We start from the raw sequence: 17,674 nt of genomic DNA, 5'->3' as shown, positions 1-17,674 counted from the left end.
ACTATACTAGGTACCAGTAAGGATATGGGAGATGATGCAGAAAGAAATAACATATGCATGGTCCCAGACCTCAGGGAACAAATGATCCAGCAGGTCCTAGATCATAGAGACAGGTATGTGCACAATAGCTATAACAATCGCAATAACTTATATTATTAAGATGTAACTATCCTGGCCAGTGTGGCTCAGTGGTTGAGCATTGACCCATGCACCAAGAGGTCACCAGGTTGATTCCCAGTCAGGGCACATGCCCAGGTTGTGGGTCAAATCCCCAGTGTGGAGGGCATGCAGGAGGTCGCCAATGATCGATGATCTCTCTCATCGATGTCTCTCTCTCTCTCTCTCTCTTTTTCATTTCCCCTCTCTCTAAAAGTCAACAAAGAAAAAACAGCCCTGGCCAGTTTGGCTCAGCGGTTGGAGTGTCGGCCTGCGGTCCGGAGAGACCCGGGTTCGGTTCCCGCTAAGGGCACGTACTTTGGTTGCAAGTTTGTCCCTGGCCCTAGTTGGTCGTGCGGGTGGCAGCCACTCGATGTGTCTCTTCACGTCGATGTTTCTCTCTCTCTCTCCCTTTCTCTCTCTCCCTCCCACTCTATCTGTACAAAAAATGGAAAAATGTCCTCGGGTGAGGATAAAAAAAAAAAAAAAAAAAAAAAAAAAGAAAAAACAAAAAAGTACACCAGAGCAGAAGAGAGACTAATCTTTGTTTTCTAGCTATTTCCCTAATGATTAGCACTTTTCATAAGAGCACAGGCATTGAAGTCATTTTGCCCATGTTTGGCTATCAGCTCTACTATTTACAGCTCTGTGACCTGGGGCAATCTCTAACTTCTATATGCCTCTGTTTCCTCTTCTGTCCAATGGGGATAATAAAAAATTTTACTCTCAGAATTTTTATCGAGGATAAAGATATATCATGCAGGGGGGGAGGATTTGGCCCACAACCTGGGCACATGCCCTGACGGCAATTGAACTGGCAACCTCTTGGTGCATGGGTCGATGCTCAACCACTGAGCCACATTGGCTGGGCTGATCTGGTTTACTTTGAATCAGAAAATAACTCCTCTTTCCTTACCCTCATGGCCATGTGCAATGTTATACCCATTTCTCTGGAGGGGAGCTTGAGATGCCTGCACTGCCCTCATGGAATCATGCATTGATGGAAATGCCCTCTTTTTTAAAAAAAAAATTGGTTTAAATCCTCACCCAAGGATATTTTTTTCCATAGGGTGGGAGGGAAGAAGGGAGAGAGAGAAACATCGATGTAAGAGAGATATATCGATTGGTTGTCTCCCATACAACCCTGACCAGGGCTGGGGATAGAACCGCAACCGAGGTATGTGCCCTTGACCAAAATCAAACCCGCAACTCTGGTCCGCGGTGGACACTCTAACCGCTAAGCCAAACCGGCCAGAGAGGAAATGCCCTCTTTAGCGTTCCGGTGAAACTCTTCATTCCTCTCAAGTCTATACGGGTCACTACAGGGATGAGAAGAATCAGGCTTTCTGGGAAGGACTTGGAGGTGGAGACTCAAGAAGGCATTTTCAAAGCTGGGAGCTAGGAGCCAGCAGAGCGAGGCTTAATTCAGCACCGTGGACAGAGGTCTCAGCGCCCTCAGGACCCTGGACAGAGAAACTGGTTGAGACGGCGGGGAAAACAAATCTCACTTGAGAGTGGATCAAGAGAAACCAGAACACTAAACTCCCTTCTCTCTCTCTCTTTTCTTCAGCCAGACCTCAGTCATCTGAATTCAGTCGTTCCTGAATCTTAGGAACAGAGTGTATACAGGGAGGGAGTGAATATATATTTTAAGGGCGCTAGTAACTGGAGGAGATAAGACTCTTAGGTGGGGAGGAGTATATAAATTAAAATGGCTTTGACTGATGTTCTCAGAGAACTCTTGCAAGATCTAAATTAGAGTCCTCAGCTGGGAGCAGGGGTTTACTAATGATGTTTGTTAATGGTACATATTTTTTAGGCTGAGTAACAAAGGGCCACCGTTGTCCTTTTTATCACCCAAAGTCCTTCCCCCATCTCTTACACTCAAGTTTTAGTCGCTTGGACAGCACTCCATGTAGGAAAGAGAAATAGTCTCTCCAGAGTCCCTTGCTCTCCTCGCCACCTTCCCCTTCCCTACCACCACTCACCTCCTTTCTCTTTCTCAAATACATACGTGCACGGGCGCACACGGGCGCAGGGAGAAAAGTACAAGAAGTTCTGCTCACTTGGTGGAGAAAATTGAATTCAGAGCAAGCGGAAACCCCCGAAAGCAGGCTCTGTCTCTTTAAATGGGTTGTAGCAGTGGGGGAGGGGAACTGGCCGGAGCTGGCATTGTCCAGTTTGAACTGAGCACCGGAAGTGAAGGGGCAGGGCCAGGGCCGTGCACTGAGCCCCGGGCCATTGTCCATCTCCAACCAGGGCACCAGCCACCCTCTGGCCAACCCTCTTTATCTCCTAGAAGGGGATGCTGCCTCTTAAAAGGAGGAGATCCCAAACTCTAGTTCTCCCACCAACCCCACTGTGGGGAGAGGAGCACGCTTTATGATGAGACTGAAACAAGGAGGGTCTGGGAACCTAAGAGTGTCCAGAATACTGGAGGAAAAGCCTGGACCCACGTACCCAGCTAGTCCCTCTCCCAGCAACTGCTGGGGACAGGATGGGGATGGAGGTAGTATTGAGGGCAGCTGGTGGAGAGAGGAACACACTTCAAGCCTCTTTGGGCTCCTTTTGCTCTCCCAGAAAGTTCCACATGGGGCCAGTTTTAGACACAGATTTGGAAGGAAAGAAGGAAGAATTCTTTACACGGAATCAATTAGGAGCGCTTTGAGATCCAGAAAAACTCAGTCAATAACTCAGGGAGGCAGAGACACACAGGTAGAGACGAACAGACTTTGCCTTGGTCGGGAATGGAAATCAGTTCTGCCGGGTCTCCAGCTTCGCCCCCGCTTCCCCATCTCAGGCTTCCTAGTATCGCGAACTCCAGGTCTATCTAAGCACACGGGGGTGGGGGGTGAGAGCGGGTCAGCGCCGAGCAGCCGGGTCAGCTCAGAGGCCTGAAGGGGAAGAGAGGGGGAGGGGCGCTAAAGGACTGGGGGAGGGGGAGGGCTCATCCATTTCTCCCTTGACAGGTGGTTTGTGTCTCTGATTGGCCAGCACTGCCTGGCTCACACCTCCCTCCCCCAACTCTCTGGAATGTATAATTATCTGCGCTGGGGGGTGGGGGTGGTGTGTGAGTATGTGTGGGAGCAGTCACATGGTTTTAAAACTAACCCCCACCACACACGCACAGTACCCCCACCTGTATGCTGCTTTGGGGACCCCCAATGAATCCTTAAAGTGAAGGATTCCAAATTCCCGGGTACTCAAGACTTCTAGGGCTGACGGCCCCTATTTCCAGATGTGTGTGTGGGGAGGGGGTGTCAAACCTCAAGATTCTGAGAAGGGACACCCCAGAGGTGTCAGAGAACGCAGAGTGGGGGAGGGCAGGAGCTGTAGTTGGAGGGAAAGGGAGGGGAAAGAAGAGGGAGGAGAGGGAGGGGGCTGCCCGCGGGGGGTTGGGTCATTGTCTTTTAGAATTTGGGAGCCTTTGAAAAGCCGTGAGCCCTCCCACCGCTATTGTGCTGGGGAAGATGTAGCAGCCTCTTCTCTGAGCCTCCCCTTTGCCTCCGGACTTCTCTGGGGCCAGCAGCCGCCCGACCTGGGGCCCGGGGCCGCGGGCTTAGCAGACTACCATGGGCTCCGTGTCAAACCAGCAGTTTGCAGGTTCGAGCTTGGTACTTATTGGGGACACCCTAGGCTGCAGGGGCACCCAGTAGCCACTTAAAAGGGAGGTGGGAAAGTGTCCTCCAGGCTGGCGGAAGGACCCCAAGTCTGTGCGGCCTCCTGCTTCAGGGGGCCATCCCTGAAGCAAAGAACGCTGGTGTCCCAGTGGCGTGCACATAGAGGTTACGGGGCCAGGGGGAGAGAAGAGGATCGGCCTGCCCGGCCGTCTGTCCTCCGGCAACGTGTTGTGGGAAAAGGAGCAAAACTTTCGGGGCAACAGTGGCCTCAGTGTAAGCTTGGGGAGCGCGGGAGGTAGTTGGGACAGGTCTTTAATCGCCGGCTGCTTGGTAGCTGTAGCCTCCTGGGTGTTCATTCGCGGGCAGGACACTCGGGTCTCTCTGCTGGGTCTCTGAGAGGGTCCTCCAGTTCCGTGGCCCCCCAGCTGAGCGCCCTCCCAATCTCCAGGTGGCTGCGCCAAGGCGCCGGAGGAGGCGCCGGAGGACGCGGCCCGGGCGGCAGAGGAACCGCAGCTGCTGCACGGTGCCGGCATCTGTAAATGGTTCAACGTGCGCATGGGGTTCGGCTTCCTGTCCATGACCGCCCGCGCCGGGGTCGCACTCGACCCACCGGTGGATGTCTTTGTGCACCAGGTGAGACCGATTCTGGTAACTTTAAAAGGAGGGGGATGTTGGCGCGCGTATTCAAGGGTGGACGGACATACTCGGCTATTGGATTGAGGGAGATCAGGGGCCCTCATTGTGCGTTCCCATCTTGGCGGTGGTACCCCTGATCTGAGTCCTGGTTAACTCCAACAGCACGAGAGAGGCAGAGCAGATTATCAGCACCTCCCACCCCCTTCCGGGAACCCTTCTGGCTTACCACGTGTTTGTTACCTCTTTCCCCTGGGAAGGGGGCAGGGGCAGGGAGGTGACCCCATGTGGCAGAAACTAAGGTTGTATTGTGCTTGCCGGTGGGGGGAGGGCGAGCAGGCCGGCCAGGGAAGCACATGCCCGGCCATAACAGGGCCCTGAGCGCCCAGGGCCTTTCACTAACATGTGAATGGAGCTCCTGGCCGGGAGAGGGAGGACAACGTTCTGCGATCCAAGGAGGGTAAAGCTACGAAGTCAGCCAGGTCTCTTCACCCAGGTGGTCACACAAAACTTGATCCCTGCGGCCTAGGTGGGTTTGGCAGATCCTTAAAGGGTCTATTTTGGGGCTTGAAAGCTCCTCCAAATCACCTCTTAGGCATACAGTTTACTGACTGGGCTTTTGCTGTCCAGTTCCGCCCAGAAAGGAAAACCTAAGGATAAGGAACCCAGGCCTTAGACCTCTGGGCCAAGCGTGGAGGGAGTTAGGTCGCAACCCCAAGTTCTCAGTTAAAGCAAGGCAACAGTGGGGGTGAAATTCAGTGTCGCAGGGCAGGGGGTCGAGGGAGGCTAGCCTTTGGACCTATTCTCCTCAGCTTGGCATTTATGGCCCCAGACAGCCATTCATTGCTGTCCTAACATTCCCAGCCTCAAATAAGGAGCCAGAGACTTCAGGTTTCCCTCCTCCCTGGCCTCTCTCTCACCCCTTCCTAAATATCTTAGAAGCCTTCCGGTGGTTCTGGGACACCAGCCACCCATAACGACCATGTAAAGGAAGTTGTTTCCTGTGTCCTTTCCACCTTTGGAAGTTTGGAGCTGGGTGTGCAAAGAAGAAATTGCTAATCCCAGGCCAAGTAGGTTGGCACCCAGGCTGGGCAGAGGGGGTTACTTCAGAAAGGTTGACTTTAGAAGCCATGGGGGAGGGGAAAGGAGGATGTGGAGATTAAGGATTGGAACCTGAGGGATGTTATACTGCAGGGGGAGGGGTGGAGAAGGGAGATGCTGGGTGGACAGGTTGGAGGCTCTCATTAAGGACATAGAGTGGAGGGGAACAAGGGACATAGAGGATGGAAGGAGATGGAGACCTGCCAGTTAATATTGGTGACTTGGGTCACTGGGTTGCTTGAACATCTGCTAGAAGGGTCTGCAGCAGGATACTTACTTACCCCCTTGTAGCACCCGTTCTTAGCCCCCATCAGGCAACTAGTTCTAGTTAGTGACATTGCCCCCTTTCCTGTCTCATTTACATATGTGTTTGATAACCCACAGGAAGTAATTGTGGGAGAAAGAACGGAATTGGCCCCTTTAGGTCTATTAAATCACTTTATTACAGGAACCAGCTTTGAATGGCCCTCCTCAGCAGGGTAGCAGCTCCCCCACTCTCCCATTTATCTGATCACAAAGAGATTAAAATCCTTCCTGATCTGGAGAGGGACTAGACAGCTTCTCCAACTTTGGGAGGCTTGAAATAAGTCAGAACCAACATTTTCTTGCCTTCATTCCTAAGGCTGCTAAATAGGGAGGGCTTGAGGGGAACTTAACCCCATCATCACCTGGGGTTTCTTGGTGATATAGGGGAGGAAGAAACTTTCCTCTACCCCCCAGGTTCTTTCGGCTGATCTAATCAAGTAGACAGATTAGCAAGGAAGAATAACTAAATTTAACATATATGTATGGGAACCCCACATATACAAGAGTCAGAGACCCCACATCCACAAGAGTTTTAAAGATATAAAGGGAGCATAGTTGTGTAAGACATTCTGAGCTAGGAATGAGGTAAGGTACCTTGGGGGCTTCAAAGGGTTATTGCAGGAAGATAAGAGCAGATGTTTAGTAAATAGAAGTTTGTCCTGCTCAACAGATAGGTCAAGAGAGGTTATCTCTGATACTCTTACTATAGGCAAGGCCCCTAATTCAAGTTCTTATAGATAGGGGCAGAAGTCTCTCTTGAGCCTGCAGCTTTATCTTGGAAATAATCCACATACCACAGAGGCAACTCTTGGTGTGACTAGTTCTTAACTCCCACAGTGATAACCAAATCCCAGGGGAGGTTTTCCTGAGCAAATGGATCTGTGCCTCAGGGCACTTCACCTTAGGATCCAAAGCAATTGGAATATTAGATGGCATAGAGGAAAGTAGGAACTTTCAGGTTTGGGGAGTGGAGCCCATACCATGTTTCAGATGGGTTACTTAGGAGATAATCTGGATTTCAGAGTCTTGGAATGTTCAGGGACATTCCTCAGTTGAATAAGTTATCTGGAGGGAGTTGAGTTGGGTTAAGAATCAAGAATTTGTTAGGACCAACAGTCACATGACAGTGACTGAGCCTTACTTGATAGGTCTTGATAGCACACTGCCTGGGCTTGAAGTAATCCTCAAACCCTACCACAGCGGTAAGTTAGACTAGCGATTTCAGTCCCTGCACTTGAGAAATTTGGAATATTTTTCTGGAAATCTAATGTAGAGGAATTAGGTAGGTGCAGATGATCCCTAAAAATTGTCCTGGGGGAGGAAAGTTCCCAAAGAGTAAGAAGGGTAAGACATTTCTCTTTAAGAACAAAAACTCTCCTTTGGCTGCTGGTAGTGGGTACCCTGGAGTTGGGGTACAGGTAATGAGAAGGAAATAATTGTCCTAAGAAAACACCTGCCCGGGGAAGTGGTCTGGGAGCCCCTTTCTTTTTTTTTTTTTTTTTTTATCCTTACCCGAGGACATTTTTTGATATTTTGTTCAGATAGAGTGGGAGGGAGAGAGAGAGAGAGAAAGAGAAACATAGATGTGAAAGGGACACATCTAGTGGTTGCCACCCGCACGACCCAACCAGGGCCGGGGACAAACTGCAACCGAGGTACCTGCCCTTATCGGGAACCGAACCTGGGTCTCTCTGGACCACAGGCTGATGCTCTAACTGCTGAGCCAAACCGGCCAGGGCTGGGAGCCCCTTTCTAAGGAGAGAGGAAGGGGTGAAGCAATTTCACATTTTCTTTTCCCTTTACAAGTGGGCCTATTTGGTGCCTAACACTGTTCCTGCTGTTCTTATGCTCCCTCTCACTTTATGCCCCCAGGTATGAATGAATGAGAGAAAAAAAATCCACCCTTAGCCTGGGGTTAAGGGAATTTAAGAATCATAATTGCAGATGGCCAGCCCTTAAATCCAGGTTCTCAATCACTATTGACATAATTTGAAAAGGATTAATTTCTCTTTATGGACATCCTTCAATTGTGACAACCAAAATGTCTCCAGACATTACCAAATGTCCCTGGGAGGCGAAATTACCCCCAGTAGAGAAATACGATTACACAGGGAAAGCTGGAGCAAGAAAGAGTTAAACTGTCTCAATTTCCTGAGATTCTGAAATCCGAATGGCCATTTTAAGAGTTTTGGTTTAACTCATGTTGTTTCCTGTGGCTCAACTCTCAAATCCCCAAAATTTGAAAATGAGAACAAGGCTCCCTGCTTTCTCTTCAGAACCCAAGTATATATAAATTTATTTTAGAGAGAGGAAGGGAAGGAGAGAAAGAAGTGTTTCTTGGCAGGTGTGACTCTGGATTGAGTGTTGTCCCATGTACTGAGAGGTCCCCATTGGATTCCTGGTCTGGGCACATGCCCAGGTTACAGGCTCGATCCCCAGTGTGGGGTGTGCAGGAGGCAGCCGAGTGATGTTTCACTCTCACACTGATGTTTCTATCTCTCTCACCTTTCCTTTCTCTCTCTGAAAAATCAATAAAAACATATTTAAAAAAAAATAAATATTGATGTGAGAGAGAAATGATTGGTTGCCTCCCGCATGTGCCCTTACCGGGAATTGAACCCACCACCTTTTGATATGGGACAACACTCCAATCAACTGAGCCACACACCGGCCAGAGCCCAAACATTTCAAAAATAACTTTCTGGCTAAAAGGCTGTATTAGGAAAGTTTGGAGGCAAAAAGAAGAGCCTGAATTTGACCAAGGGACCGAGTTTGGGTCAGGAGAAAAAAATTTTCCAGACTGATAAACTGTTGAAAGTGCTGAAGCCAGGTGGCCTGAAGATGCGTGAACGGCAGGCAGAGTCTAAGTTAGAACTTTTGGAGAGTGGGTGGCGGTGGTGGTATTTGTGTCGAGGTCTTTCACCTGGTTTATAACATTTCTGGTGCCTCTGATTACTCACCTCATGTCTAGTTAGTGATGTATTTGTGTTATTCTCTCCTCTCACTAACTGTAAGCTCCTTTAAGAGAGGGACTAGCTGTCTAGTTTTTAGTTCATAGTTGGCAGGCTGACAATGAATGTGAAGAGGCCAGTTGCTCCAGAAGAAATAGTACACAGTTTGTGGTCCTTTCTGGATGGATTGGAAGCTACGGGTTTGGTGGTTCATTCATTTTTTATTTACATCTTAATAGGGTAAAGCAATTTTTTTTTTTTTATCCTCACCTGAGGACATTTTTCCTTTTTTTTTTTGTTCAGATAGAGTGGGAGGGAGAGAGGGAGAGAGAGAAACACGGACGTAAAAGGGACACATCGAGTGGCTGCCACCCGCACAACCCAATCAGGGCCGGGGACAAACTGCAACCAAGGTACGTGCCCTTAGAGGGAACTGAACCCGGGTCTCTCTGGGCCACAGGCCAACGCTCTAACCGCTAAGCCAAACCGGCCAGGGCGTAAAGCAGATTTTTAAAAAATGAGTGAATCACTTTGACTTTTAAGGAAGTTGCTAGAGAAGTGCCTGGGTTAGGTTGAGCATTATGGGGTCCTCTTGGGTCCTTTTCTTCCTGAGGAGACATGCTTTCTACAGTGTTCCAAAATAAAAGCTGTACCACCATCCTGAGCAAAGTTTCCACTATGACAAACTTATAATTTGTATTCAGTGATGTTACTACTTGCCCTGTAAGTGGTTTTCAGTGACCTTCCCCAAGGCAGATAGTTTCTGGAACATTCCTGATCAAACTATAGCACCATCCTTCTGGAATTTCATGTTTTTTTAAATTTTGGGGTGGAGTCGGGGAGAAACTACCCTAGGCAAAACCTCTACCCCTCCTTCCTGCAGGCATGAATAGTAATTGCTTAATTACTATGTGTTAAGTCTGTGAGGTCAACAAAGGTGGGAGAGAGGAGGAAGAGGAAGAGAAAACTTTAAAGAATAGTACATAATTAGTACAGACTAATTTTTGATCTCGGCTTAGTTAATTTAATTTAGATAGGAAACCAAAATCCAAGTAAATGGCTTTTGTAAATGGCACAGGAACAGGGTTACTGGCTTAAAACTCCAGGATCCTCTCTTCTATACTCTGAGTTGGAAGGGTGGGGCCAGGGTGAGGAGTAAGCACCTAGCCTAATAGGGACTCATCCTGGATGGGTCCTCATCAGCGTTCAGTTCCCTTGAAACTCCATCTTCCTGAGGACAGATGTCCTCCCAACCTCGCTGGGTTGAGAAATCTAGGTGAACACTTTGTGTTCACATGCAGCTCCTTCATTCTGGCTGCCTTTGTGCAGACGGGCTGATGAGCAGCACCATCTGGTGGAGAACTCCAGGCAGGAGCTGGTCCTGGCTTCTGTGTCTGAGCAGAGGTGACAGGGTGAGGAGTTTGGGACAGATCTCTCTCCCGATCCTCCCTGACAAATTAATTATCAAATAAACTGCTTCTGGGAGAACCAGTTGGTTTGTTCTTGCTCCACCAAACCCTCTACTTTCAGGAATGAAGCCCAGGTCTGACAGTGAGGACACTGTCAGGAATGATTCATTTAAAATTAATTTCACCTGCTTTTTACTTTTTGATTTATTTATTTATTTATTTATTTTGTAATCCTCACCAGAGGACATTTTTTTCCACTTTTTGTTCAGATAGAGTGGGAGGAAGAGAGAGAGAGAAACATCCACGTGAAGGGGACACATAAAGTGGTTGCCACCCGCATGACCAACTAGGGCCGGAGACAAACTGCAACCGAGGTACGTGCCCTTAGCGGGAACCGAACCCGGGTCTCTCCGGACCGCAGGCCGACACTCTAACCACTGAGCAAAACTGGCCAGGGCTGCTTTTTACTTTTTTAAATGTGGCTATTAGAAAGTTTTAAAATGTCTATGAGATGCATTATATTGCAGAGTGCTGGCTATAAAGTCGGACTAATTGCAATCAGCCCAGCTTTGCCACCACTATGAATCTCTGGTTAAGGTGCTTAACTCCTCTGCCTCCATGATGCCGACTGTACAACGGTGTCATAATAAGACCTACCTCAAAGGCTTGGTGTGAGTTACATGTGTTACAATATGTAAAGTGCTTAAAACTCTGCTTACTAAACATTAGTAGTAGAGAACTTAGTTTATTCCACAAATGTGTGTGTGCGCTGCTGGGCACCTAGGTAGTCTTGAGCTGGAACGGTTGTGGGTGTTACAGAAAAGCTGGGAACACCAGCCTTGATTCCTGTGACCGAAGTGAGTCCTGAAATCCTGATTCTGCCACTTAGGTAGAAAGGAGCGGTGTGACAAAAAGAGGGCTGTTAGAGCTGGCAGGGACCTCGTATCATTAAGTCTGATCCTCTGCTTTTCAGATGATTAGAGAATCTTATCCAACACACATAGAGCAACATGAGGGAAACTTGAGTTCTGTGAGTTTTTTGCTTCACATTCCCTGAGTGACCCCTAAGGTCTGGTCTCTTCTAGTTCTAAACTTAAAAGGCATAAGTTGATGCTGGGATGGGGGTACTTGATGTGGGTGAACGCTGGAGTCAGCAGTGGTGAGGTATGAAGAGGACAGAAGGCATAACTGGCCCAAGTCATCCCCTGCCAAAAAAAGCCTTTGAAACTTTTCTGATTACATGCTATTTTCTTCTAATCGGTGGGCAACCCCGTAGGCTGCCCATCCTCCTTTCTTAAACAAATTGGGAAAGGAAGATTGGAGACCCGCCTCCCCCATCACCTTTAAAATAATTTATCTGAATAAGTAACACTAATTCAGATTCCTGTGTAAAGGATTTGATTGAAGGCACCAGAGGAGAGGGGAGGGGAGGGAGAAGAGGGTAGAGGAGGGCATCAGATCCTGTTTAGTCCCACCCCTGAAGTGTGGGGTGGCAGGTCCGAGACAAGGAAAGATGGCTGCTGGTGGTGACTCTGGCCGACCCAGAAAGCTTGACTAGGGAAGAAAGGTGTCTCTATATCCATTTCTCACCCCAATGTGAAGAGGAAGGAAGGAACCGATGAATGTGGTGAATGTGTGTGTGTGTGTGGAATCTGCAGCCTCTGGAACTCCAGGAATCTGACCACCAGAATCAACCAGTGTCAACTCTTTGTTTCCTGGGGCTGGGCTCTATTGGGGGAACTCAAGCCTTGCCCCTCCCCCCTCAAGTCTTTTCTTTTTTTTGAGGGGATGGGGAGAGGGGCGGTGCCCTGCTTTGTGTGTGGTTGGGGGCAGGGTGGGGGTGGTAGCAAGAATTTCTGGCTCCTTTCTGATGCAGGCCCTGTGAGGCTGGCTCAGTGAGGCTGCATGCTGATTACCTATCTGATAAGAGAGGAATTCAAAGTATGTGTTTTAGGAAGGGGCAGAGTGGGGGCAGGGAGCCACCCTTGGAGACCTCCAGTCTAAATCTTGACCTGTTATGGTGAGGTTCCTGCAGAGCCTTTTTTTGTGTGTGTGTGTGTGTGTGTGTGTGTGTGTGTGTGTGTGTGTTTTCTTATTTGAAAGTCTTAAACAGACCTCAAATCCTCCAGTGATGGAGTGGGTGACCTGAGAGCACCAGTCAATTTCATATTGTCCCCATTTATATTATCCCCTTGTTTTCACATTAAGCCTGTGAGGTGTAGAGAAGGAGAATGTTGTCCTCAGTAAATTGGAGCTCAGAGAGGGAATGGTTTTCTGGGTTTCCACTGCTGGTTAATAATAAAATCCAGGGTTAAAATTCTAAGTCTCTTGATACTAGTTCCCACTGGGATCCTACCCTGATCCAGTTTGAAGATGATGATAATTGCCACTCAGTGGAGATTGATGTGTGGCAGGCTATATGTTAATTACTTTTCATGCATAAAACCTCACAGCACCACCACAAAATTAGTATTTACTTCCATTTTGTAGATTAGGAAGGAGGAAACAGGCCCTCAGACTCCAAACTTGTTCTTAATCACTTATTTGCTGAATCACAGCTAGACCTGGGGGTATCCCAGCCTAGGAACCCACTAGGCAATAGGAGAAGCTGGTATTGCCTGGGTCAAGAATACTCGGTTCAGCCCTGGCCAGTTTGGCTCAGCGGTGAGAGCGTCGGCCTGCGGTCCTGAGAGACCCGGGTTCAGTTCCCGCTAAGGGCGCGTACCTCGGTTGCAGTTTGTCCCCAGCCCTGGTCGGTTGTGCGGTGGCAGCCACTCGATGTGTTCCTTTCACGTCGATGTTTCTCTCTCTCTCTCTGTTCCTCTCTCTCCCTCCCACTCTACCTGAACAAAAAATGGAAAAATGTCCTCGGGTGAGGATAAAAAAAAAAAAAAAAAGAATACTCGGTTCAATTTCTCCAGTACCTCCTGATTTACTGGCTTGTCCCAGCTCAATAAGAGACAAGTCGAATCTAACTTCAAATTCAGGGTAATTATTGTGCTAATGGGAAGGGAAAGGGGGCTTGCACTCTTCTTCAATGGAGCCTTAGGTAGATACCTTGCTGTTAGCCCACATCTCTGAAGTACTGAGGCTCAGAGGTGAATGGTTGAACCAGGATGTGTCTGGGACCTGAGCCTGTGCTCTTGACCAATTACCTCAGTGGAAGTTTTGTCTTAAGCAGTGCCAAGTAGATTAAAACAAAAATGTAAATGATGAGAAATTGGGGATCCCATGTGGCTAAAGAAGATGTTTCACCTAAGACCCATTTTGAAATAGTCCAACACCCGCCTCCTCCCAACAGCATCAAATACTTTCTACTTAATCATGTTCCCTCCAGCCCCATGACAAGGTGCTCAGTGATCCCTTTTGCTTCTCTGAACCTTGTTTTTTTTTGATGATTACACCTTGTTGACATTTGTCAGTGTAATGGAGGAAGCTGTAATGAAGTCTATTCTGAGTAGGATCTGGGAGGGACTGTCACCTCCAGTAATGTTTTGTTGTTAAGCAGTAATTGGCGAGGCTGTGAACTTCAAATCAGGACCACTGGGTTCTTCTGACACTGGGCTTTGCCACTCAACTAGCTGTGTCAATAACTCCTGCTCTTTGCAAGTGTCAATATATTTTTTATTTTTATTTTTTTAGAGAGGAAGGGGGAGAGAGATAGAAACATCAATGTGCAAGAGAAACATTGATCGGCTGCCTCCTGCATAGTCCCTACCGGGGATCAAGCCCACAACCCAGGCATGTGCCTGACCAGGAATCAAACTAGGACCACTCAATCCGTGGGACACCACTCAATCCACTGAGCCATACCAGCCGGGAACAAGTGTCAATATTTTAAATTTTTGGTGCAAACATGCAATATTTTTCATGTATTTATTTAATTATTTATTTATGTTCATCCTCATCCGATGATTTTTTCCCCCATTTATTTATTTATTTTTATTTTTTAGAGAAAGTAGAAGAGGAGGAGGGAAGGGGGGGGAGAGAAGTGAAAAAGGCACAATTGGTTGCCTCCCTCATGTGCACCAACAGGAGGCCAGGGATCGAACCAGCAACCTAGGTACATGCCTTTGATTGGGAATCAAACCCAAGACCTGTCGGTGCTTGGGCCAATGCTGTAACCACTGAGCCATACCAGCAAGGGCAAACATGCAGTATTTTTTTTTTTTTTTTATTTTCCTTTATTGATTTTTAGAGAGAGAGAGATAAAAGCATCGATGAGAGAGAGTATGGATTAGCCACCTCCTGTATGACCCCCACTGGGAATCAGGCCCACAACCTGGGCATGTGCCCTAACCAGGAATCGAACCGGCAACTGCTTGGTGCACGGGTTGATACTCAACCACTGGGCCAGCCAACATGCAGTATTTTTTTTTTTTTTTTTATCCTCACCCGAGGATATTTTTCCATTTTTTGTACAGATAGAGTGGGAGGGAGAGAGAGGAAGGGAGAGAGAGAGAGAAACATCGACGTGAAGGGACACATCGAGTGGCTGCCACCCGCACGATCGACCAGGGCCGGGGACAAACTGCAACCGAAGTACGTGCCCTTAGCGGGAACCGAACCCGGGTCTCTCCGGACCGCAGGCCGACGCTCTAACCGCTGAGCCAAACTGGCCAGGGCCAACATGCAGTATTTTAATGAGATTGCTCCATACATTATTCTAAATAGTTTTTCCTTTAAAATATTTGATCATTTTCCATACTCAAATAATTAAAATCTACTCTTTGTTCATTAATTCAAAAATGCGTGAGGCATTATTTAGGTGCAAAATGCAGGAGTGAACAAAACAGGGACTTGACATTCTTTTAAATGGCTGCATGGGTGATTTTTTTTTTAACTGATGAAATTGTCATACTGCCCTGCAAATTACCTAGTTACATTTTATCAGTCTAATTACCTGTCTTGATTTTATAGTTTTGGGCTTTTTTTTAGCATTTAGCTATTTAAGTTCTGGAATGTATTTTGCATGCATATGCTACAAAGTGTAGAATTCTGGCTTCATTTCCAAATAGAGAGCTAATGTTCTCAACAGTATTTTTGAATTGTTTTTCTCACCTATCGATTTCTCCACATATGCTTTGTTCTCCTACTGGACTTTTCTTTATAATCTTCTGATCTATCTGTTTGGGTCATAATGTCTTTTTTCTTCAACTTTCAGTAACATTATTTGATATAATTTCAAACTTGGAAAGAGGTACTAAAATTCCCATAATAACCTTTATTTTATAATTTTTATATTTGTTGTTAATTTCCATCCAGGGATTTTTCCTTTTTTTTTTTTTTTTTTTTTTTAAAGAGAGATTGCAGGGGAGGAAGAGAGGGAGAGAAACATTGATGTGAGAGAGACACAATGACTGGTTGCCTCCCGCATGAATTGACTAGAGCCGGGGATTGAACCTGAGACCCATTGATCCTCGGGCAAACACTAACCACTGAGCAAAACTGATGGTCAGGGCATATTTGTTGATTTTTTAAATGCTGTGTTTAAAGTTTTTCCTTCTATTTTACTTAGAACTTGAAGTGAGAATAGCTGTAAAAAATGTAATGGCGTGTTTATAAACTATTGTTCTTTGTTAATGTAAAGTAAATTTCTTGTTCTTAATTATGGTGACTCTTTACTGATAAGATGAGAGTGTTACCACACTTGTTCTTCCTGCATTGCAGGAATACATGTATGTGGGTTTATTGTTGGGCGGGGGGTTGGAATAATGGTGGAGGGCTAACATTAAAATCTCCCGTGTTTCCCTTCCCCAGAGTAAGCTGCACATGGAGGGCTTCCGGAGCCTGAAGGAGGGTGAGGCAGTGGAGTTCACCTTTAAGAAGTCTGCCAAGGGCCTGGAATCTATCCGAGTTACTGGCCCTGGTGGGGTGTTCTGTATTGGGAGTGAGAGGCGGCCAAAAGGAAAGAACATGCAGAAGCGCAGATCAAAGGGAGACAGGTAGGGATTGGGAGGTGGCTTGTGTGGATTGGTAGGGATATGCTGAGGATGGGAAGAGCTCTCTCAATCTTGTCTCATTTCTTGGACCATGTTACCAAAAATAAAATGAAGCCTATAGTCCCTGGCAACATCTGGATGGTTAGGGTACCTGCTATAGATGTGGGAGACGAGGAGAGGGCAGTATGTGAGGAGGGCACTTGACAAGTAATTTTGCTCTGTGAGTTCTAGCCTCAACTGCTAAGTGGAAATAGTGATTTGACCTCACATGGTTATTTTAGAACTAAAAGAGACTGGATGTGAAAGTGCAAGCTGTGGGGACCAGAAAATGTATCTGTACTTGTTGCTTCTTTACCAGGTCTCCAAATGGCTGGTTTCATTCATCTTAGCTCTGTACTTGAACGGATCATATAGTCTGACTCCTTTAATTTCTTTTATATATATATATTTTTTTAATCCTCTTTTTTTTTTTATCCTCACCCAAGGACATTTTTCCATTTTTTGTTCAGATAGAGTGGGAGGGAGAGAGAGAGAGAGAGAAACATTGATGTGAAAGAGACACATCGAGTGCTGCCACCCGCACGACCAACCAGGGCTGGGGACAAACCGCAACCAAGGTACGCGCCCTTAGCGGGAACCGAACCCGGGTCTCTCAGGACCACAGGCTGACGCTCTAACTGCTGAGCCAAACTGGCCAGGGCAAATTTCTTCTATGTTTTTAATAAATGATGAGTACATGTATTTTAAAGGTATGGTAGAGTCTTACCTATCCCCCAAATTGCAGTGCTTAGTTGGGGGACATGAATCTGAAGATGATCTAGACCAGCGGTTCTCAACCTGTGGGTCACCTAAGACATAACAGTAGCAAAATTATAGTTATAAAGTAGCAACGAAAATAATTTTATGGTTGGGGGTCACCACAACACGAGGAACTGTATTAAAGAGTCGCAGCATTAGGAAGGTTGAGAACCACTGACCTAGACCAATTACAGGTTTGGAAAGGATTTATAAGTAGAAAAATTGGTCTCCAGAAAGGGAAGAGCCCAAATGTCCTTACTCAGAAAGGCTTCTGATTTCTTCTCGCTCCTTTCTCAATTTTACCATCCTGCTTTGTACCAGGTGCTACAACTGTGGAGGTCTAGACCATCATGCCAAGGAATGCAAGTTGCCACCCCAGCCCAAGAAGTGCCACTTCTGCCAGAGCATCAGCCATATGGTAGCCTCGTGTCCACTGAAGGCCCAGCAGGCCCCCAGCTCACAGGGAAAGCCAGCCTACTTTCGGGATGAAGAAGAAGAGATTCATAGCCCTGCCCTGCTCCCAGATGCCCAGAATTGAGCCACAGTGGGTGGGGGGTGGGCTATCCTTTTGTGATGAGGAAATTTCAAGGAGCAGGCATCAATCGGCAGAATGGAGAAAGTGGGGACAGGGTGGGTAGGGGGCAGCTGGCACTGCCTTGTATCTCTGCCCGGGTTCCATAGCATCACCCCCTCTTCCCTCTTGGCAGGGGGGGAGGGGTGAGGCAAAGGAACTCCAACCACACTCTATCCAAATGCAT

General features: G+C 47.3%; 1 protein-coding gene across 1 annotated transcript; it reads left to right on the top strand.

Annotated features, from left to right (window-relative positions):
* Window positions 1–3,728: 3,728 nt before the first annotated feature.
* On the top strand, window positions 3,729–17,454 carry LIN28A (lin-28 homolog A). The gene is made up of 4 exons (XM_036257394.1): window positions 3,729–3,759; window positions 4,225–4,409; window positions 15,937–16,121; window positions 17,238–17,454. Exons 1-4 carry the CDS (start codon window positions 3,729–3,731, stop codon window positions 17,452–17,454), a joined length of 618 nt encoding a protein of 205 aa, XP_036113287.1.
* Window positions 17,455–17,674: the final 220 nt, after the last annotated feature.

This window comes from Molossus molossus, unplaced genomic scaffold, assembly GCF_014108415.1.
Source record: "Molossus molossus isolate mMolMol1 unplaced genomic scaffold, mMolMol1.p scaffold_m16_p_12, whole genome shotgun sequence".
Taxonomy (NCBI): Eukaryota; Metazoa; Chordata; class Mammalia; order Chiroptera; family Molossidae; genus Molossus; species Molossus molossus.
This window is presented reverse-complemented; position numbering and strand designations above follow the sequence as displayed.